This window comes from Sebastes umbrosus, chromosome 10 (assembly GCF_015220745.1).
Source record: "Sebastes umbrosus isolate fSebUmb1 chromosome 10, fSebUmb1.pri, whole genome shotgun sequence".
Lineage (NCBI taxonomy): Eukaryota > Metazoa > Chordata > Actinopteri > Perciformes > Sebastidae > Sebastes > Sebastes umbrosus.
The window spans coordinates 2,926,710-2,941,597 of record NC_051278.1 but is presented as its reverse complement, the minus strand read 5'-3'; the positions used below and the strand labels follow the sequence as shown (position 1 = coordinate 2,941,597).

Sequence of the window (14,888 nt, the reverse complement as noted above, 5' to 3'; positions counted from 1 at the left end):
TGTATCAACATGTATATAACCAATTTAATCATATCATTCACCTGATTTCCTTATTTAAAATCACACAGACTCAGGAGTTACTTTGACGGCAGCGTTAATTAATCTTTCCCATCACGAGTGTTCAAAATGGCCGCTGCATTAGCCCGTTGGACAGATACGATATAGCGGTAGATATGTTAGTTAGCTCGCTACTTGTCCAGTTAGTAACTTTAGTTAGTGATTTTAATTCAACGCCACGGTTACTGAATTACTGAATTACCACTGAGACAACCGATAGTTACCTTAGTGACCAGCCACTGTCCAATCAGAAGTCGGTCGCAGCAGCTCGACGGTGGAGGAAGGCGTGAACGAATGTTTGTGTTTCCCCAGACTGAAGCTGATGATGATGACGATGATGATGATGAATGATGATCCCTGTCGACCCTCTCCTCCTCTTCCTCCTCTCCACACTGAATCTAATCCAGTTTGAATCCGTTCTTACTGTTCCAGGTTGTGTATAATACTACTGCTATCTGAGAGTTAATATATGAGCGCTGCGGGGCCGATAGAGACAGCCTGCTGTTAATTATCACTGTAGAAGATGATGTACGTTGTTGTCTTTCAATGTTCAGATTAAACTTCAGTTGGACCAAGACTGCAGCCGTCTGTGTTGTTGCTTTCTTTGGTTTGGTTTGATGCTCACACAATACATCAGTGGTGCTGTACCAGAGGGATAATAAAGGATTAAGAGATAAAACAAAACATTTCTTTATCACAAAATTATATTTATTTTGTCTGACTTTTCTCTAATCGTTATTTTCTTGGGAAAATTCTGGACACTTACCCTTGGTCGTGGCTAGAAGGTAAAACGCAAATTGCGAAACTCTTTGCAATTTGCAGATTTCCAATCTAGACACGACCCTTACCCTTTTGGAAGTCTTAAAATTCATCAAATTAAACAATTTGAGAAGGAAAAAACATTCTCTGGTTGAACCCAAAACAAAATATTCAACTTGTCTTATGCTTTTCATTGTTTTGCTTTGCTTGGTAGAGAATTCATGCAGTGATTGAGTTTGCATTTATTTTTTTGCAAGTTAAAATCAAAGGACATCCAAATAAAAAAATGATTTAGGCAGGGAGAGGAAAAAAGGCCACAGAGCCTTTTTTTCCATATATAACCTCAACCTAAATAATGCAAAACAATTTCAAGATTCAAGATGTTTATTGTCACACCGGTTATACAAGTGCAATCGTGTGAAATTCTTTTTGCTGGGAAGCTCCATTAAGAAAACAGTAAGTTAAGAAGCAAAAAATAATAATAGAGTATTTACAAATAATATACAGTATAATAACAAAGGAAGTACTTGGTATATGGTAACTATAGAAGCAATATATATATATATATATATATATATGTGTGTGGGAGCAGTAGAGGTTGCATACTATCAAAATATTGCACATTTTTTATATTGCACATATTGCATTGATTGAAGTATTGCACTTGTTTATTGCACTTTTTGTGAGGCAGTGTGTTGTATGATTATATAATATAATATTCTCCTCAGTATCACAGAAGTATGTAAACAGACATTTGTAAATTATTATTAATTATAAGAGAAAAACAATCAACAGAAATAACATGTCTGATACACGGAACACCAAGTGTAAAGGGGAGTGTTACTGCTGCTCCAGCTCATGGATGTATTAACAGCTCTGTGTTGTGTTGTGGTGTGGCTCCATGTTGGCACATGCAGTGAGAGGGGGGCGTTTCCTTCATCTCTCAACCAATCAGCGTCAAGATAAACACATTTAGCCATAAAACACCGGAACTTCCTTCAAAATAAAAGCGGTTTGACTGGAGTCAGTTTATTTACACTATTTTCTACTGATCTACTGTGGTGAAAGTAACTTAGTACATACAATATTTCTCTCTGAAACGTATGGTACCCTTCAGTGAAGTGTTTGCTATGAACCAATGCATTTTCAAAAGAGAGATTGTCTGTGAGGCTTTTATTTTGATGACCACAGCCGGAAACGAGTTTGTTTTCTTCTGTGATTGTTGACACGTGTTTAGAGGCTTTATGTAACTTTAAGGCTCTATAAACAGAGGACAGCTTCTCTAAACTACAATATACCAGCTAGATAACAACTAAACTAACAAACTAAAGGTTATTAGATGATTTAATCAGCTCAGGTTGAAACAGGAAGAGTTTATTAACCGTCGTGTTTAGTTTAACTAGTTAAATGAGTTCACTGAGATGTGTTATTGTGCATTTTGTGTATTTAAATCACCAGTTAAAGTCTTATTCTGTGTGTGTTTAAAGAGATAGAAACAGAATAGTAAGGCTAACTGTAGGTGTCCTGGTGGAGGACAGAGAGCTGCAGGACATTTAGTTCTCTACTGACACACATTCCTCCTCCTCAGACTCACTAAGTACTATTATACAGATATCTTTATTATTTAATCAATGATGGCTGCTGCTTTGATCAGACGAGGAACAGGACTATGTGTAAGTACATTTACTGTTTTACTGTTTTTATATTTGACCTCATGACTTACACATGTCTTTTTAATACCTTCACATACAAACATGAATAAAGTACTTCTTATTTCACAATGTCAGAGTAGAGCATGTCACAATGTTATTGTTGCATTTATTGCATATTTACTCACTAAGACTCTGTGTAATCTCTGCTGTAAAATCAATGTAAATTTACATTTATCTCAAAGTAAACACTGAAAATAACAATAAACCTAAGATAATTATTTTTGAGTCTGGAATAAAACTTTACAGTGTACTGAATTCCTGAAAGTTTTTAATTTTTAATTAAATTTTAATTTTAGAAACATGCCATCTGACACTAGCATTACCTTGTGCATCCCATAACTTGTGTGTGTGTGTGTCCAGTGTATTCACAGGGAGTTGTGCAGAGTGGTCTGGAGGTCTCAAACTGCACTGTTCAGCTCCAAACCATCAGACAAAAATCAGCCACGCAAGACCCACATCAGTAAGACAAACTCTTGATTTTCTGTCAGGTTTTTACTTTTTATTAGGGCTGGGACGATTCACCTTTCTCCCGATTCAATGCTATCACGATACTTGGGTGCCGATTCGATATGTATTGCAATTTTTAAGTATTGCAATTTGATATTGTGATTTTTGTAAACTTTTTTAACACTAGCCCATCGGAAAAAGTTGAATCATACACTTCTAGGGACTTTTACTTTGGAAAATATCTAAATTAATACATAAAAAAAAATGTAATCTCGGTCTGCATTTTGTTTCTTTGACAGAGAAAGCGAAGCCGAAGCCAGCGGTGGACGTTGCTAAACTCCTGGAGGAGATCTTCTCCCAGCAGAGGCCGGGCACAGCGCCTCCTGCTGGTAAAGGTCAGATTTACAGACTTTTTTCTTTCCTGTCAACACAGCAGGTGACGGTAATTTACAGCTGCAGAAAGAGCTGGTTTTGGAGTTTGACAGAATATTTTTTTTCTGAAAGATTAAGAGGATTTAATTCTGGTGATTTGTGAGCCCCTTCGTCATCATTTGTGGCTTCCTGTTTTCAGACTATGTTAGATCAGATTATGTAAATGGCTGTACCGAATAGGTCAAAGTTGCATTCATAACTTGCATTTAAATTATTATTATTACAGAAACATTACGTGCAATAGTCCACCTTCTCTCTCTCCTACACACGCAGCGAGCAACGCGGCTATCTGTCCTCGTCCGCTGTAATTGTCTCAGTCCAAAAGCCGAAATGTATTGAAAAAAGATCGAAGTAGTCATTTCCAACATTCACAACACAAATATTCTGCTTCAATCCATATTTGTTGGTGTTTAGCCTTTCAAAAACAACCTTTTCACTGAGGTAAAAAAAAACTGTTTGCAAATGAGTGTAGATGAGAGAACATGCTGATGAGCTGTCTGAAGGACAGCCGAGTTAATTAATTGAATCCCTCAAACACTGATTAGTTCTGCTTGTTTCTGTCTGTGCTGAGTGGTTTTACTTCTCCCTCCTCCCTCCTATCAATATCCCTTACATCCTCTTTTTCTCCTCCTTTTCCTCTCTCCTCCCTTCTTCAGCTCGACCTGCCAAAGCCTCCTCCATCCCCACCAAACCTCCCACCACCTCCTCAGTGAACGTCTCCACCTCAAATATTCCTCCTTTGTCAAAGACAAATGCTCGTAGTCTTTCCAACGTGACCGTTGCTACGACCTCAGGTTCCTCTCCAACCAGCTCAACACCAGCTGCAATAGAACACCAACCCTCGGCTGAAACAATAGAAACCAAAGTAGAAACTGCCACCGTACTGCCTTTATCAGCCCACGAGGTGGAGAAGAACGCAGAGGCATCATCTTTCCCAGCTGCTACAGTAGAACCCTTAATAGAAACTACAATAGAATCACCAGTAGATCATACCCTGTCCTCTGTGGAAACAGTAGAAACTAGAGCTGCTGTTGTTGAAGGTCCAGTAGAGCCTACAGTAGATGCTCCAGCTGAAGCAATACAAACCAAAGACACAGACTCAGGAGTGGCCATAGAAGATCCCTTAATAGAAACTACAATAGAATCACTAGTAGAAGCTGTGGAAACACTAGAAACTAGAGCTGCAGTTGTTGGGGGTCCAGTAGAGCCGACGATAGACGTCACAGTAGATGCAGCAGCTCAAGAAGTAGAAACCAACAGCACAGACTCAGGAGTGGTTGACATTTCGCACACTGCAGCAGTAGAACCCGTACTAGAATCTACAGTAGAACCACCAGTGGAGGCCTCTCCTCTGGAAACACTAGAGAGTGGAGCTGCTGTTGTTGAATGTCCAGTAGAGCCTTCAGTAGATGCAACAGCTCAAGAAGTAGAAACCAAAGGCACAGGTCCTATTAACCTTTCGCACACTGCCAAAGAAGAAACTACAATAGAAACTCCAGTAGAAGCCGTGGAAGCACTAGAAACTAGAGCTGCTGTTGTTGAGGGTCCAGTAGAGCCTACGATAGACGTCACAGTAGATGCAGCAGCTCACAAAGTAGAAACCAACAGCACAGACTCGGGTCCTGTTTACCTCTCGCATACTGCCAAAGAAGAACCTTTAATAGAAATTACAATAGAATCACCAGTAGAAGCCAGCCATTTTCCTGTGGAAACACTTGAAACTAAAGCTGCTGTTGTTGAGGGTCCAGTAGAGCCGACGATAGACGTCACAGTAGATGCAGCAGCTCAGGAAGTAGACTCAGGAGTGGTTAACATCTCATACAGTGCCAAAGAAGAACCTTTAATAGAAACTACAATAGAACCAGCAGTAGACGCCAGCACCTCGCCTGTTTCTGAAGGTACAATAGAGCCTACAATAGAAACTGAAGCAGTCGACAACCTCTCACACACTCCCGTAATACAAAACGCACACGAATCTGCACCCTTGCCTTTGAAAATAGACTCTACAGTAGAATCATGCTCAGTAAATGAGGAAGTGAGTCTGTCTGAAGAGATGACGTTAGAGTCCGTAACGCTCCACATAGACCAGGTCCTGGTAGCGTCTTTAAAAACCGACGAGCTCCTCAGAACAAAATCAATCCTCGATGAGAAAGCGGAGAAGCAGCTCCAGGAGTCGTCGGTCCGGACGGAGATCGCAGCTGAATCTGAATCTGAGGATTCAAGCGACAACGAGGGCGAGAATCTAAATAAAGTTTTGTCAAAATGGGACTCTCTGTCTGAAGATCTTCAAGCGTTGGAAGGAGAAAGCAGCGCGTTGGTGAATGAGCTCCTCTTTCACGTTCCTGCAACGCTTTCTAAAACAAGTTCAAACGCCGAGCAGACGGAGGAGAAAGCAACTGAAGCCATGACGCTGGAATCAGTAACTTTATCAGAAGTGACGGCGGACGTTGGAGGTCTTGACACCGAAGCTCTGCTAGAAGCGATGAACGCTCTGGAGAAAGAAGCTGATGTTCTAGCGAAAGAGGAGAAGATGGAAGTTACGACCACGATGGAGGATGTTGCTGAGTTTGAGGATGAAATGTTAACCTTAGATTCGATCTCTGAAGCCACCGATGCGATAGAAGCTGTCATGCTGGAGGTCATGTTGGGTTCTGAGCAAGGACCGAGGCAGCCGCTCGAAGGTCAGGAGGCAGAAGAAGAGTCCGGAGAGAGCGAGCGAGGGAGCGTCGTGGAGGCCATGAGTCTGGAGTCTGTGACTCTGGCTGAAGTCGAGGCCTCTTTGGGAACTCTGGAGGATGAATCTCTGAGTGAAACTGCAGATTATCTGGAGAAAGAAGCTGAAATCGTTGCTGGAGAGAAGAAGGTGGAGGTAGAGGAGGACGTGGTGGCGTCTGAAGAGACGACTCTGGAGATCGAGTCTCTGCCTGAAGATCTGCAGATAGATGCACTGATGGAGGAGCTACTCTTCTCTGTTCCCGGACACGTAACCAGGGTAACAGAAGGTCAGGAGGTTGTAAGAGCGGATGTTTTGGATGGTAAGTTTCAAGGAGGAGGTGGTAGTAGATGCAGCTCTAACTTCAGAGTCATGCTGATTTAAAGGTACTACAAAGGAACTTTCATTTTGATCAGATTTTTGTGTGGACTAAAGCGGGGAGCACCACCGCTTTGTGTCGTAAAGATCTGCAGCTGCCAGACTCCCTTAATAAAACCTCATTTTACCGCAGAAGGGTCTGACTTTCTGTTCCGCCTAGTCCTGCTTCGTTTATTAAATTTATAATATTTTTATTGTTCAACACGGGCCAATTCGGTAGAGACATTAAATATGACAATAGAATAGAAATAATTCAGTTTTACTTTTGTACCTTGGACGTTTTACCGGCATCCGGTAGTCGCTTTCAGTCCAAAATGGTGGAAGCGTAGCTCTGCTGCTGGGCGCTGATGTTGCAATGGAACAAACAACTGACTTTCACTGCTTAGCAATATACGTTCTTTGATATAAGATCACAAATTGTTGTTTTTACGTGTGTTTGTGTAAGGATTAAACACACTAGATACTGCGTGTTAACTTGTGAGATTTAGAGCTGTTTGTAGATTGATATTCAAACAAGCAGTGGTGAAGTGTGGCCCAGCGCAATAAATACACTTTTCTGCGGCCGGTAAAAAACAAAGTTTGAAAAATGCTGGAAAAAAAGACTGTGAAAAATGTCTGAAAAAAAAGTTTGAAAAACGTTGGAAAACAAAATTCTGAAAAAATGTCTGTAAAAAAAATGTCTGAAAGAAAAGTCTGAAAAAAAAGTTTGAAAAATGTTGGAAAACAAAAGTCTAAACAATGTCTGAAAAAGGTAAAAAAAAAAAAAAAAAAGTCTGAAAAATGTCCCAAAAGAAAATGCTGAAAAAATGTCCGTAAAAAAATAGTCTGAAAAATGTCTGGAAAAAAAGTCTGAAAAAAAAAGTTTGAAATATGTTGGAAAACAAAAGTCTGAAAAAATGTCCGGAAAAAAATAGTCTGAAAAATGTCCGGAAAAAAAGTTTGAAAAATGTTGGAAAACAAAAGTCTAAACAATGTTTGAAAAGGTAAAAAAAAAAAAAAAAAAATCTGAAAAATGTCCCAAAAGAAAATGCTGAAAAAATGTCCGTAAAAAAATAGTCTGAAAAATGTCCCAAAAAAAGTCGGAAAAAAAAGTCGGAAAAATAAAGTTTGAAAAATGTTGAAAAACAAAAGTCTGAAAAAATGTCCATAAAAAAAAAGTCGGAAAAAAAAAGTTTGAAAAATGTTGAAAAACAAAAGTCTGAAAAAATGTCCGGAAAAAAAAAGTCTGAAAAAAAATGTTTGAAAAATGTTGGAAAACAAAAGTCTAAACAATGTTTGAAAAGGTTAAAAAAAAAAAAAAAAAAAGTCTGAAAAATATCCCAAATCAAAATGCTGAAAAAATGTCCGTAAAAAACTAATCTGAAAATGTCTGAAAAAAAAGTCTGAAAAAAAAAGTTTGAAAAATGTTGAAAAACAAAAGTCTGAAAAAATGTCCGTAAAAAAAAAAGTCTGAAAAATATCCCAAATCAAAAGTCTGAAAAAATGTCCGTAAAAAAAGTTTGAAAAATGTTGGAAAACAAAAGTCTAAACAATGTTTGAAAAAGGTAAAAAAAAAAGTCTGAAAGATTTCTGAAAAAAAAGTTTGAAAAATGTTGGAAAACAAAAAAGTCTGAAAGATTTCTGAAAAATGTCCCAAAAAAAGTCTGAAAAAAATGTCCCAAAAAAAGTCTGAAAAATGTCCCAAAAGAAAATGCTGAAAAAATGTCCGTAAAAAAATAGTCTGAAAAATGTCTGGAAAAAAAGTCTGAAAAAAAAAGTTTGAAAAATGTTGGAAAACAAAAGTCTAAACAATGTTTGAAAAACATAAAAAAAAAAAAAAAGTCTGAAAAATTTCTGAAAAAAAAGTTTGAAAAATGTTGGAAAACAATGTTTGAAAAGGTAAAAAAAAAAAAAAAAAAAGTCTGAAAAATGTCCCAAAAGAAAATGCTGAAAAAATGTCCGTAAAAAAATAGTCTGAAAAATGTCTGGAAAAAAAGTCTGAAAAAAAAAGTTTGAAAAATAAAGTTTGAAAAATGTTGAAAAACAAAAGTCTGAAAAAATGTCCATAAAAAAAAAAGTTTGAAAAATGTTGGAAAACAAAAGTCTAAACAATGTTTGAAAAGGTAAAAAAAAATAAAAAAAAAAAGTCTGAAAAATGTCCCAAAAAAAGTCTGAAAAAAAAGGTTTGAAAAATGTTGAAAAACGAAAGTCTGAAAAAATGTCCGTAATAAAAAAGTCTGAAAAAAAAAGTTTGAAAAATGTTGGAAAACAAAAGTCTAAACAATGTTTGAAAAGGTTAAAAAAAAAAAAAAAAAGTCTGAAAAATATCCCAAATCAAAATGCTGAAAAAATGTCCGTAAAAAAACTAATCTGAAAATGTCTGAAAAAAAAGTCTGAAAAAAAAAGTTTGAAAAATGTTGAAAAACAAAAGTCTGAAAAAATGTCCGTAAAAAAAAAAGTCTGAAAAATATCCCAAATCAAAAGTCTGAAAAAATGTCCGTAAAAAAAGTTTGAAAAATGTTGGAAAACAAAAGTCTAAACAATGTTTGAAAAAGGTAAAAAAAAAAAAGTCTGAAAGATTTCTGAAAAAAAAGTTTGAAAAATGTTGGAAAACAAAAAAGTCTGAAAGATTTCTGAAAAATGTCCCAAAAAAAGTCTGAAAAAAATGTCCCAAAAAAAGTCTGAAAAATGTCCCAAAAGAAAATGCTGAAAAAATGTCCGTAAAAAAATAGTCTGAAAAATGTCTGGAAAAAAAGTCTGAAAAAAAAAGTTTGAAAAATGTTGGAAAACAAAAGTCTAAACAATGTTTGAAAAACATAAAAAAAAAAAAAGTCTGAAAAATTTCTGAAAAAAAAGTTTGAAAAATGTTGGAAAACAATGTTTGAAAAGGTAAAAAAAAAAAAAAAAAAAGTCTGAAAAATGTCCCAAAAGAAAATGCTGAAAAAATGTCCGTAAAAAAATAGTCTGAAAAATGTCTGGAAAAAAAGTCTGAAAAAAAAAGTTTGAAAAATAAAGTTTGAAAAATGTTGAAAAACAAAAGTCTGAAAAAATGTCCATAAAAAAAAAAGTTTGAAAAATGTTGGAAAACAAAAGTCTAAACAATGTTTGAAAAGGTAAAAAAAAATTAAAAAAAAAAGTCTGAAAAATGTCCCAAAAAAAGTCTGAAAAAAAAGGTTTGAAAAATGTTGAAAAACGAAAGTCTGAAAAAATGTCCGTAATAAAAAAGTCTGAAAAAAAAAGTTTGAAAAATGTTGGAAAACAAAAGTCTAAACAATGTTTGAAAAGGTAAAAAAAAAAAAAAAAGAAAGTCTGAAAAATGTCCCAAAAAAAGTCGGAAATAAAAGTCGGAAAAATAAAGTTTGAAAAATGTTGAAAAACAAAAGTCTGAAAAAATGTCTGGAAAAAAAGTCTGAAAAAAAAAGTTTGAAAAATGTTGGAAAAAAAGTTTGAAAAATGTTGGAAAACAAAAGTCTGAAAAAATGTCTGGAAAAAATGTCCAGAAAAAAATAGTCTGAAAAATGTCCGGAAAAAAAGTTTGAAAAATGTTGGAAAACAAAAGTCTAATCAATATTTGAAAAAGGTAAAAAAAAAAAAAAGTCTGAAAAAAAAAGTTTGAAAAATGTTGGAAAACAAAAGTCTGAAAAAATGTCCAGAAAAAAATAGTCTGAAAAATGTCCGGAAAAAAAGTTTGAAAAATGTTGGAAAACAAAAGTCTAATCAATGTTTGAAAAAGGTAAAAAAAAAAAAAGTCTGAAAAATTTCTGAAAAAAAAGTTTGAAAAATGTTGGAAAACAAAAAAGTCTGAAAAATTTCTGAAAAAAAAGTCTGAAAAAAAAAGATTGAAAAATGTTGGAAAACAAAAGTCTGAAAAAAAAAGTTTGAAAAATGTTGGAAAACAAAAAAAAAAAAAGTCTGAAAAATGTCCCCAAAAAAAAAAAAAAGTCTGAAAAATGTCCCAAAACAAAATGCTGAAAAATTGTCTGTAAAAAAAAAATCTGAAAAATGTCTGAAAAACAAGTCTGAAAAAAAAGTTTGAAAATTGTTGGAAAACAAAAGTTTGTGTGTGTTAGGCGGGAAGAAATTCTTTGTAACAGGTCAACATGTCACAGGAGTCACAGGACTCTGATTACTGATTGGCTGCAGCTCTACTCTAGCAGCAATTCGCCGCCAAAACAAAAGTCTAAAACAAAAGTCTAAACAATGTCTGAAAAAGGTAAAAAAAAAAAAAAAAGTCTGAAAAATGTCACCAAAAAAAAAAAAAAAGTCTGAAAAATGTCCCAAAACAAAATGCTGAAAAAATTGTCTGTAAAAGAAAAATCTGAAAAATGTCTGAAAAACAAGTCTGAAAAAAAAAGTTTGAAAATTGTTGGAAAACAAAAGTCTAAACAATGTCTGAAAAAGGTAAAAAAAAAAAATAAAAAGTCTGAAAAATATCTGAAATAAAAGTTTGAAAAATGTTGGAAAAAAAAGTCTAAACAATGTCTGAAAAAGGTAGAAAAAAAAAGTCTGAAAAATGTCCCAAAAAGAAAAGTCTGAAAAATTTCTGAAAAAAAGTCTGAAAAATATATGAAAAAAAAGTTTGAAAAATGTTGGAAAACAAAAAAGTTTGAAAAATGTTGGATAACAAAAGTCTGAAAAAATGTCCGGAAAAGGTAAAAAAAAAAAAAAAGTCTGAAAAATATCTGAAATAAAAGTTTGAAAAATGTTGGAGAAAAAAAAGTCTAAACAATGTCTGAAAAAGGTAGAAAAAAAAAAAGGCTGAAAAATTTCTGAAAAAAAAGTTTGAAAAATGTTGGAAAACAAAAGTTTGTGTGTTTTAGGCGGGAAGAAATTCTTTGTAACAGGTCAACATGTCACAGGAGTCACAGGACTCTGATTACTGATTGGCTGCAGCTCTACTCTAGCAGCAATTCACCGCCAAAAGTTAAACCATCCACAACTTTTAGTTTGGGCACACTGCCGCAGAATCAAAGCGTTGGCAGCTCGCTGAGTTCAGAGCGGCTACCGCAGCTTTCCATGGTCGAGGCAGGCCGCTGCTCTGGTGTGTTTCCGGCACAATTGTCTCGGAGCTCTCCACAAGAAAGCTAATAAATGTATTTCTAAAAATGTTGAAATATTCCTTTAAAATAAAAATAATTAAACTCTTTGATGGAGACTTTAGACATAGATGTGTTGATTAAAACTGAGATAGCAGAGGAGCAGAGGAGATGCGAACAGAGCAGAAAGTATTTTATTAAGTTGTCAAAGAGTTTTGAACTAAAACTGAAGGTGATGCTTTAGAAAGTGGAATCAGCTCTTGTCCTGCTGACCCTCACCTGTCCTGTTTCTGGGGTTGTTACCACAGAAATGGTGGTCGTTGGGTCAGTCGACGTTGATACTGCAGCTGAAGTGACAGATGATGTTCCAGCTCAGAAGGAGGTGCTGCTGAAGGAGGAGTTCAAGGAGGAGGAAGGAGCTCAGGCTGAGGCCTTGGGGAGTGAAGATGTTAAAGGGACTCACGCAGGTAAATACAGTTGCAGATAGACAGTCATTAGGTTATATCGGTGAAGTGAACAAGTTGTCTGGTGAAAGCGTTGATTTTTAATCATATTGTTGTTTTTGTGTTTTACAGATTTAGATCCGGTGCAGAGACTCTTCCTGGAGAAGATCAGAGAATACAACAACATGCGCAGGTAGAGACACACAGGTTTTATTTTACTGTGATAAATGTGTTAAAATATGACTGTGTCTTCTCATGTGACTTCTGATGTTAATTTTTATGCTGCAATTTTAGCCATTTAGCTTGTCTTGTAAAACAGATAATGGATTTCAAGAGACTTCCTGGTTATACAAAGGTGAAATAAATAATTCTATAACATGGTCTGACCACTTATTTATACAGTAGCTTTAAAAAGGCACAGTTTGCACAGAGGATGCACTATGATAACAACACAAGAGCTTAAGATGGAATACTGGATTTAAACTGTAATGTTGAGATGCAATGTAGAGGAGACATTGAATTTAATTTCCCTCATCTTCTATCTCCTGTTCCTCTCTAAGGTTGAATGGAGGACTGTTGGAGGCGGAACCAGGTTACGAAAAACTCCTGTCAGAGGAGACGGCGAAGCTCCAGAGACTTTATGGAGGAGGAGACCTCAGCAGCTTCCCTCAGTTCACCTTTACTGGTGAGACATTCAGTCACAGAGAACGACATTGTATGTAGAGCTGTACAGCTAGTATTTATGATTCAATTAATAGAAAAGAAGTATTTGAAATGCAGAAAAACATTTTTTAGAGATACGGTATCTATGCTGACGAGATGAATTCTCATCAGTCATCCCAAGTAGTGCCCGAGGGATAATTATCTTATCACAGATTTATCTTTATTGGCATATGTCGGCCGATAAGTAACAAGAAATTGCAATGCAGAAATGCTAAAGATATGTTTTAGAAAATTATAAATGTTGACAGAGATCACCAACAAGTTTATTTTTCTTTGTCAGATAACCAAATTTAGGGAATCCTTACCACAAAATGGTTGTTTATTAATTGTGCATCTGTTCAAAATGTACCTTAAAGGCAGATTTGTCAAGTATTTAATAATCTTATCAACATGGGAGTGGGCAAATATGCTGCTTAATGCAAATGTATGTATATATTTATTATTGTAAATCAATTAACAACACAAAACAATGACAGATATTATCCAGAAACCCTCACAGGTACTGTATTTAGCATAAAACAATATGCTCTAATCATAACATGGCAAACTGCAGCCCAACAGGCAACAACAGCTGTCAGTGTGTCAGGGTGCTGACTTGACTATGACTTGCCCCAAACTGCATGTGATTATCATAAAGTGGGCATGTCTGTAAAGGGGAGACTCGTGGGTACCCATAGAACCCATTTACATTCACATATCTGGAGGTCAAAGGTCAACGGACCCCTTTGAAAATGGCCATGACAGTTTTTCCTCACCAGTATTTAGCGTAAGTTTGGAGCGTTATCTAACCTCCTTCGCAACAAGCTAGTATGACATGGTTGATATCAATGGATTCTTTAGGTTTTATAGTTTCATATGATGCCAGTATCTTCACTCTAGCCTTAAAACTGAGCCCGCTACAACCTAAAAATCGCAAGTTGCGTTAATGCCAATCCAGTCTGTCCCCAAGAACAACATCATATCTGATGTAGCTGATTACAGTCACACAACTTTGGGGCAATTAAGATCTCCATGGCAACACAACGATCTGATTGATTAACTTGCTTTTGGATTAGTGCGTAGTGTAGTTTTTCAGTACGGATGTGAGAAAAAAACATAAAGACATCACAATGTCATACAACATGGCTGATAATCCAATTCCTTATGGAGATTATAAATATATTTTTATCTCTGGAACATGATGTTTCAGCTCTACAGCAGCTGATTGATTGGCATTTTGTCACTGCACAGACTCATTACAAATATATACAGTGATGAAATGAAACTAAATGTATTCCCAAATAAATTTCTTCTGCTTTTCTCTTTTAGAGCCCGAAACGGACCAGGACTCCAAATGATCCATGACGCCTACCTCCTACTCTTTACACTCTTCCTTAACCTCTTCCCTCTCCGTGTTCCTCCTCCATTACCTCCTCATTTCAGTTTTACTACATGGGAGAACAGAACGAGGGAGAGAAGAGAAAGCATATCATGTTTGTTCTGCCATTAAAATAAAGGGAAATGTATTCCTGTTTGTTTGTACTGTGCAATAATGATGGTATATATTAATATTATATTTTATTAAAGCAGCACTTTCAAAAGAGGAGTCTGGTGTTCTCTGATGTTCAAGATGTTTGTGTGAAATGCAATTAAAGCGTCACATAGAGCAGTTAAGACCTGGATGAACAGCAGGTGGAGCTGTCATCTCAACATCTCTCCATTTGTCTCTCCCTCTTTCTGTTATTTCTTGCTCTTATACCTACATTTGGCTATATTTATCTGTACACGCACTCTGTGTTTCTCAGCATCACCGCCGACTGTGTCGTGTGGTGAACAGAGGCGGTGTTTGCCAAGTCAAATCCCCCCCTCAGTCACGACTCTGTGATAGAGATGGTGTGAGTCACAACCACAAAAACACACATACACACACCAAAAAAAAAAGAAAAAAAAAAAAAAAGTGAGCGCAGCACCAAACTACACCCAAAAATATGCATATTTTAAAATTGTTTGTCCTTTATTTTGCCAGGGAAAACACCAAAAGACACATTGGAGTGATACTTAATTGTAAAATATGTTCTAGAATAATTCGGCTGTGTAAAAGGGAGTGATATAGTTGAATAAAATAGAACAAAATAGAAGAGAGTCATTCACATCTATTTTAATTCCAGCTGTGTTGGATCAGATTTAGTGATGGGTCGTCGCGAACGAGCCGGTTCAAAGAGCCGGCTCT

General features: G+C 35.9%; 1 protein-coding gene across 2 annotated transcripts; it reads left to right on the top strand.

Annotated features, from left to right (window-relative positions):
* Positions 1–2,040: 2,040 nt before the first annotated feature.
* Positions 2,041–14,262, top strand: si:dkey-22n8.3 (mucin-17). 2 transcript variants are annotated; one of them, XM_037783186.1, is made up of 8 exons: positions 2,041–2,489; positions 2,889–2,988; positions 3,275–3,370; positions 4,064–6,442; positions 11,822–11,980; positions 12,089–12,149; positions 12,517–12,641; positions 13,988–14,262. In XM_037783186.1, the coding sequence occupies exons 1-8, from the start codon at positions 2,448–2,450 to the stop codon at positions 14,014–14,016; spliced, it is 2,991 nt and encodes a 996-aa protein (XP_037639114.1). In that variant the 5' UTR covers positions 2,041–2,447; the 3' UTR covers positions 14,017–14,262. The 2 variants fall into 2 exon arrangements, with proteins under 2 accessions (XP_037639114.1, XP_037639115.1); XM_037783187.1 differs by having other exon boundaries at positions 2,042–2,489; positions 4,064–6,409.
* The last annotated feature ends 626 nt before the right edge of the window (positions 14,263–14,888 follow it).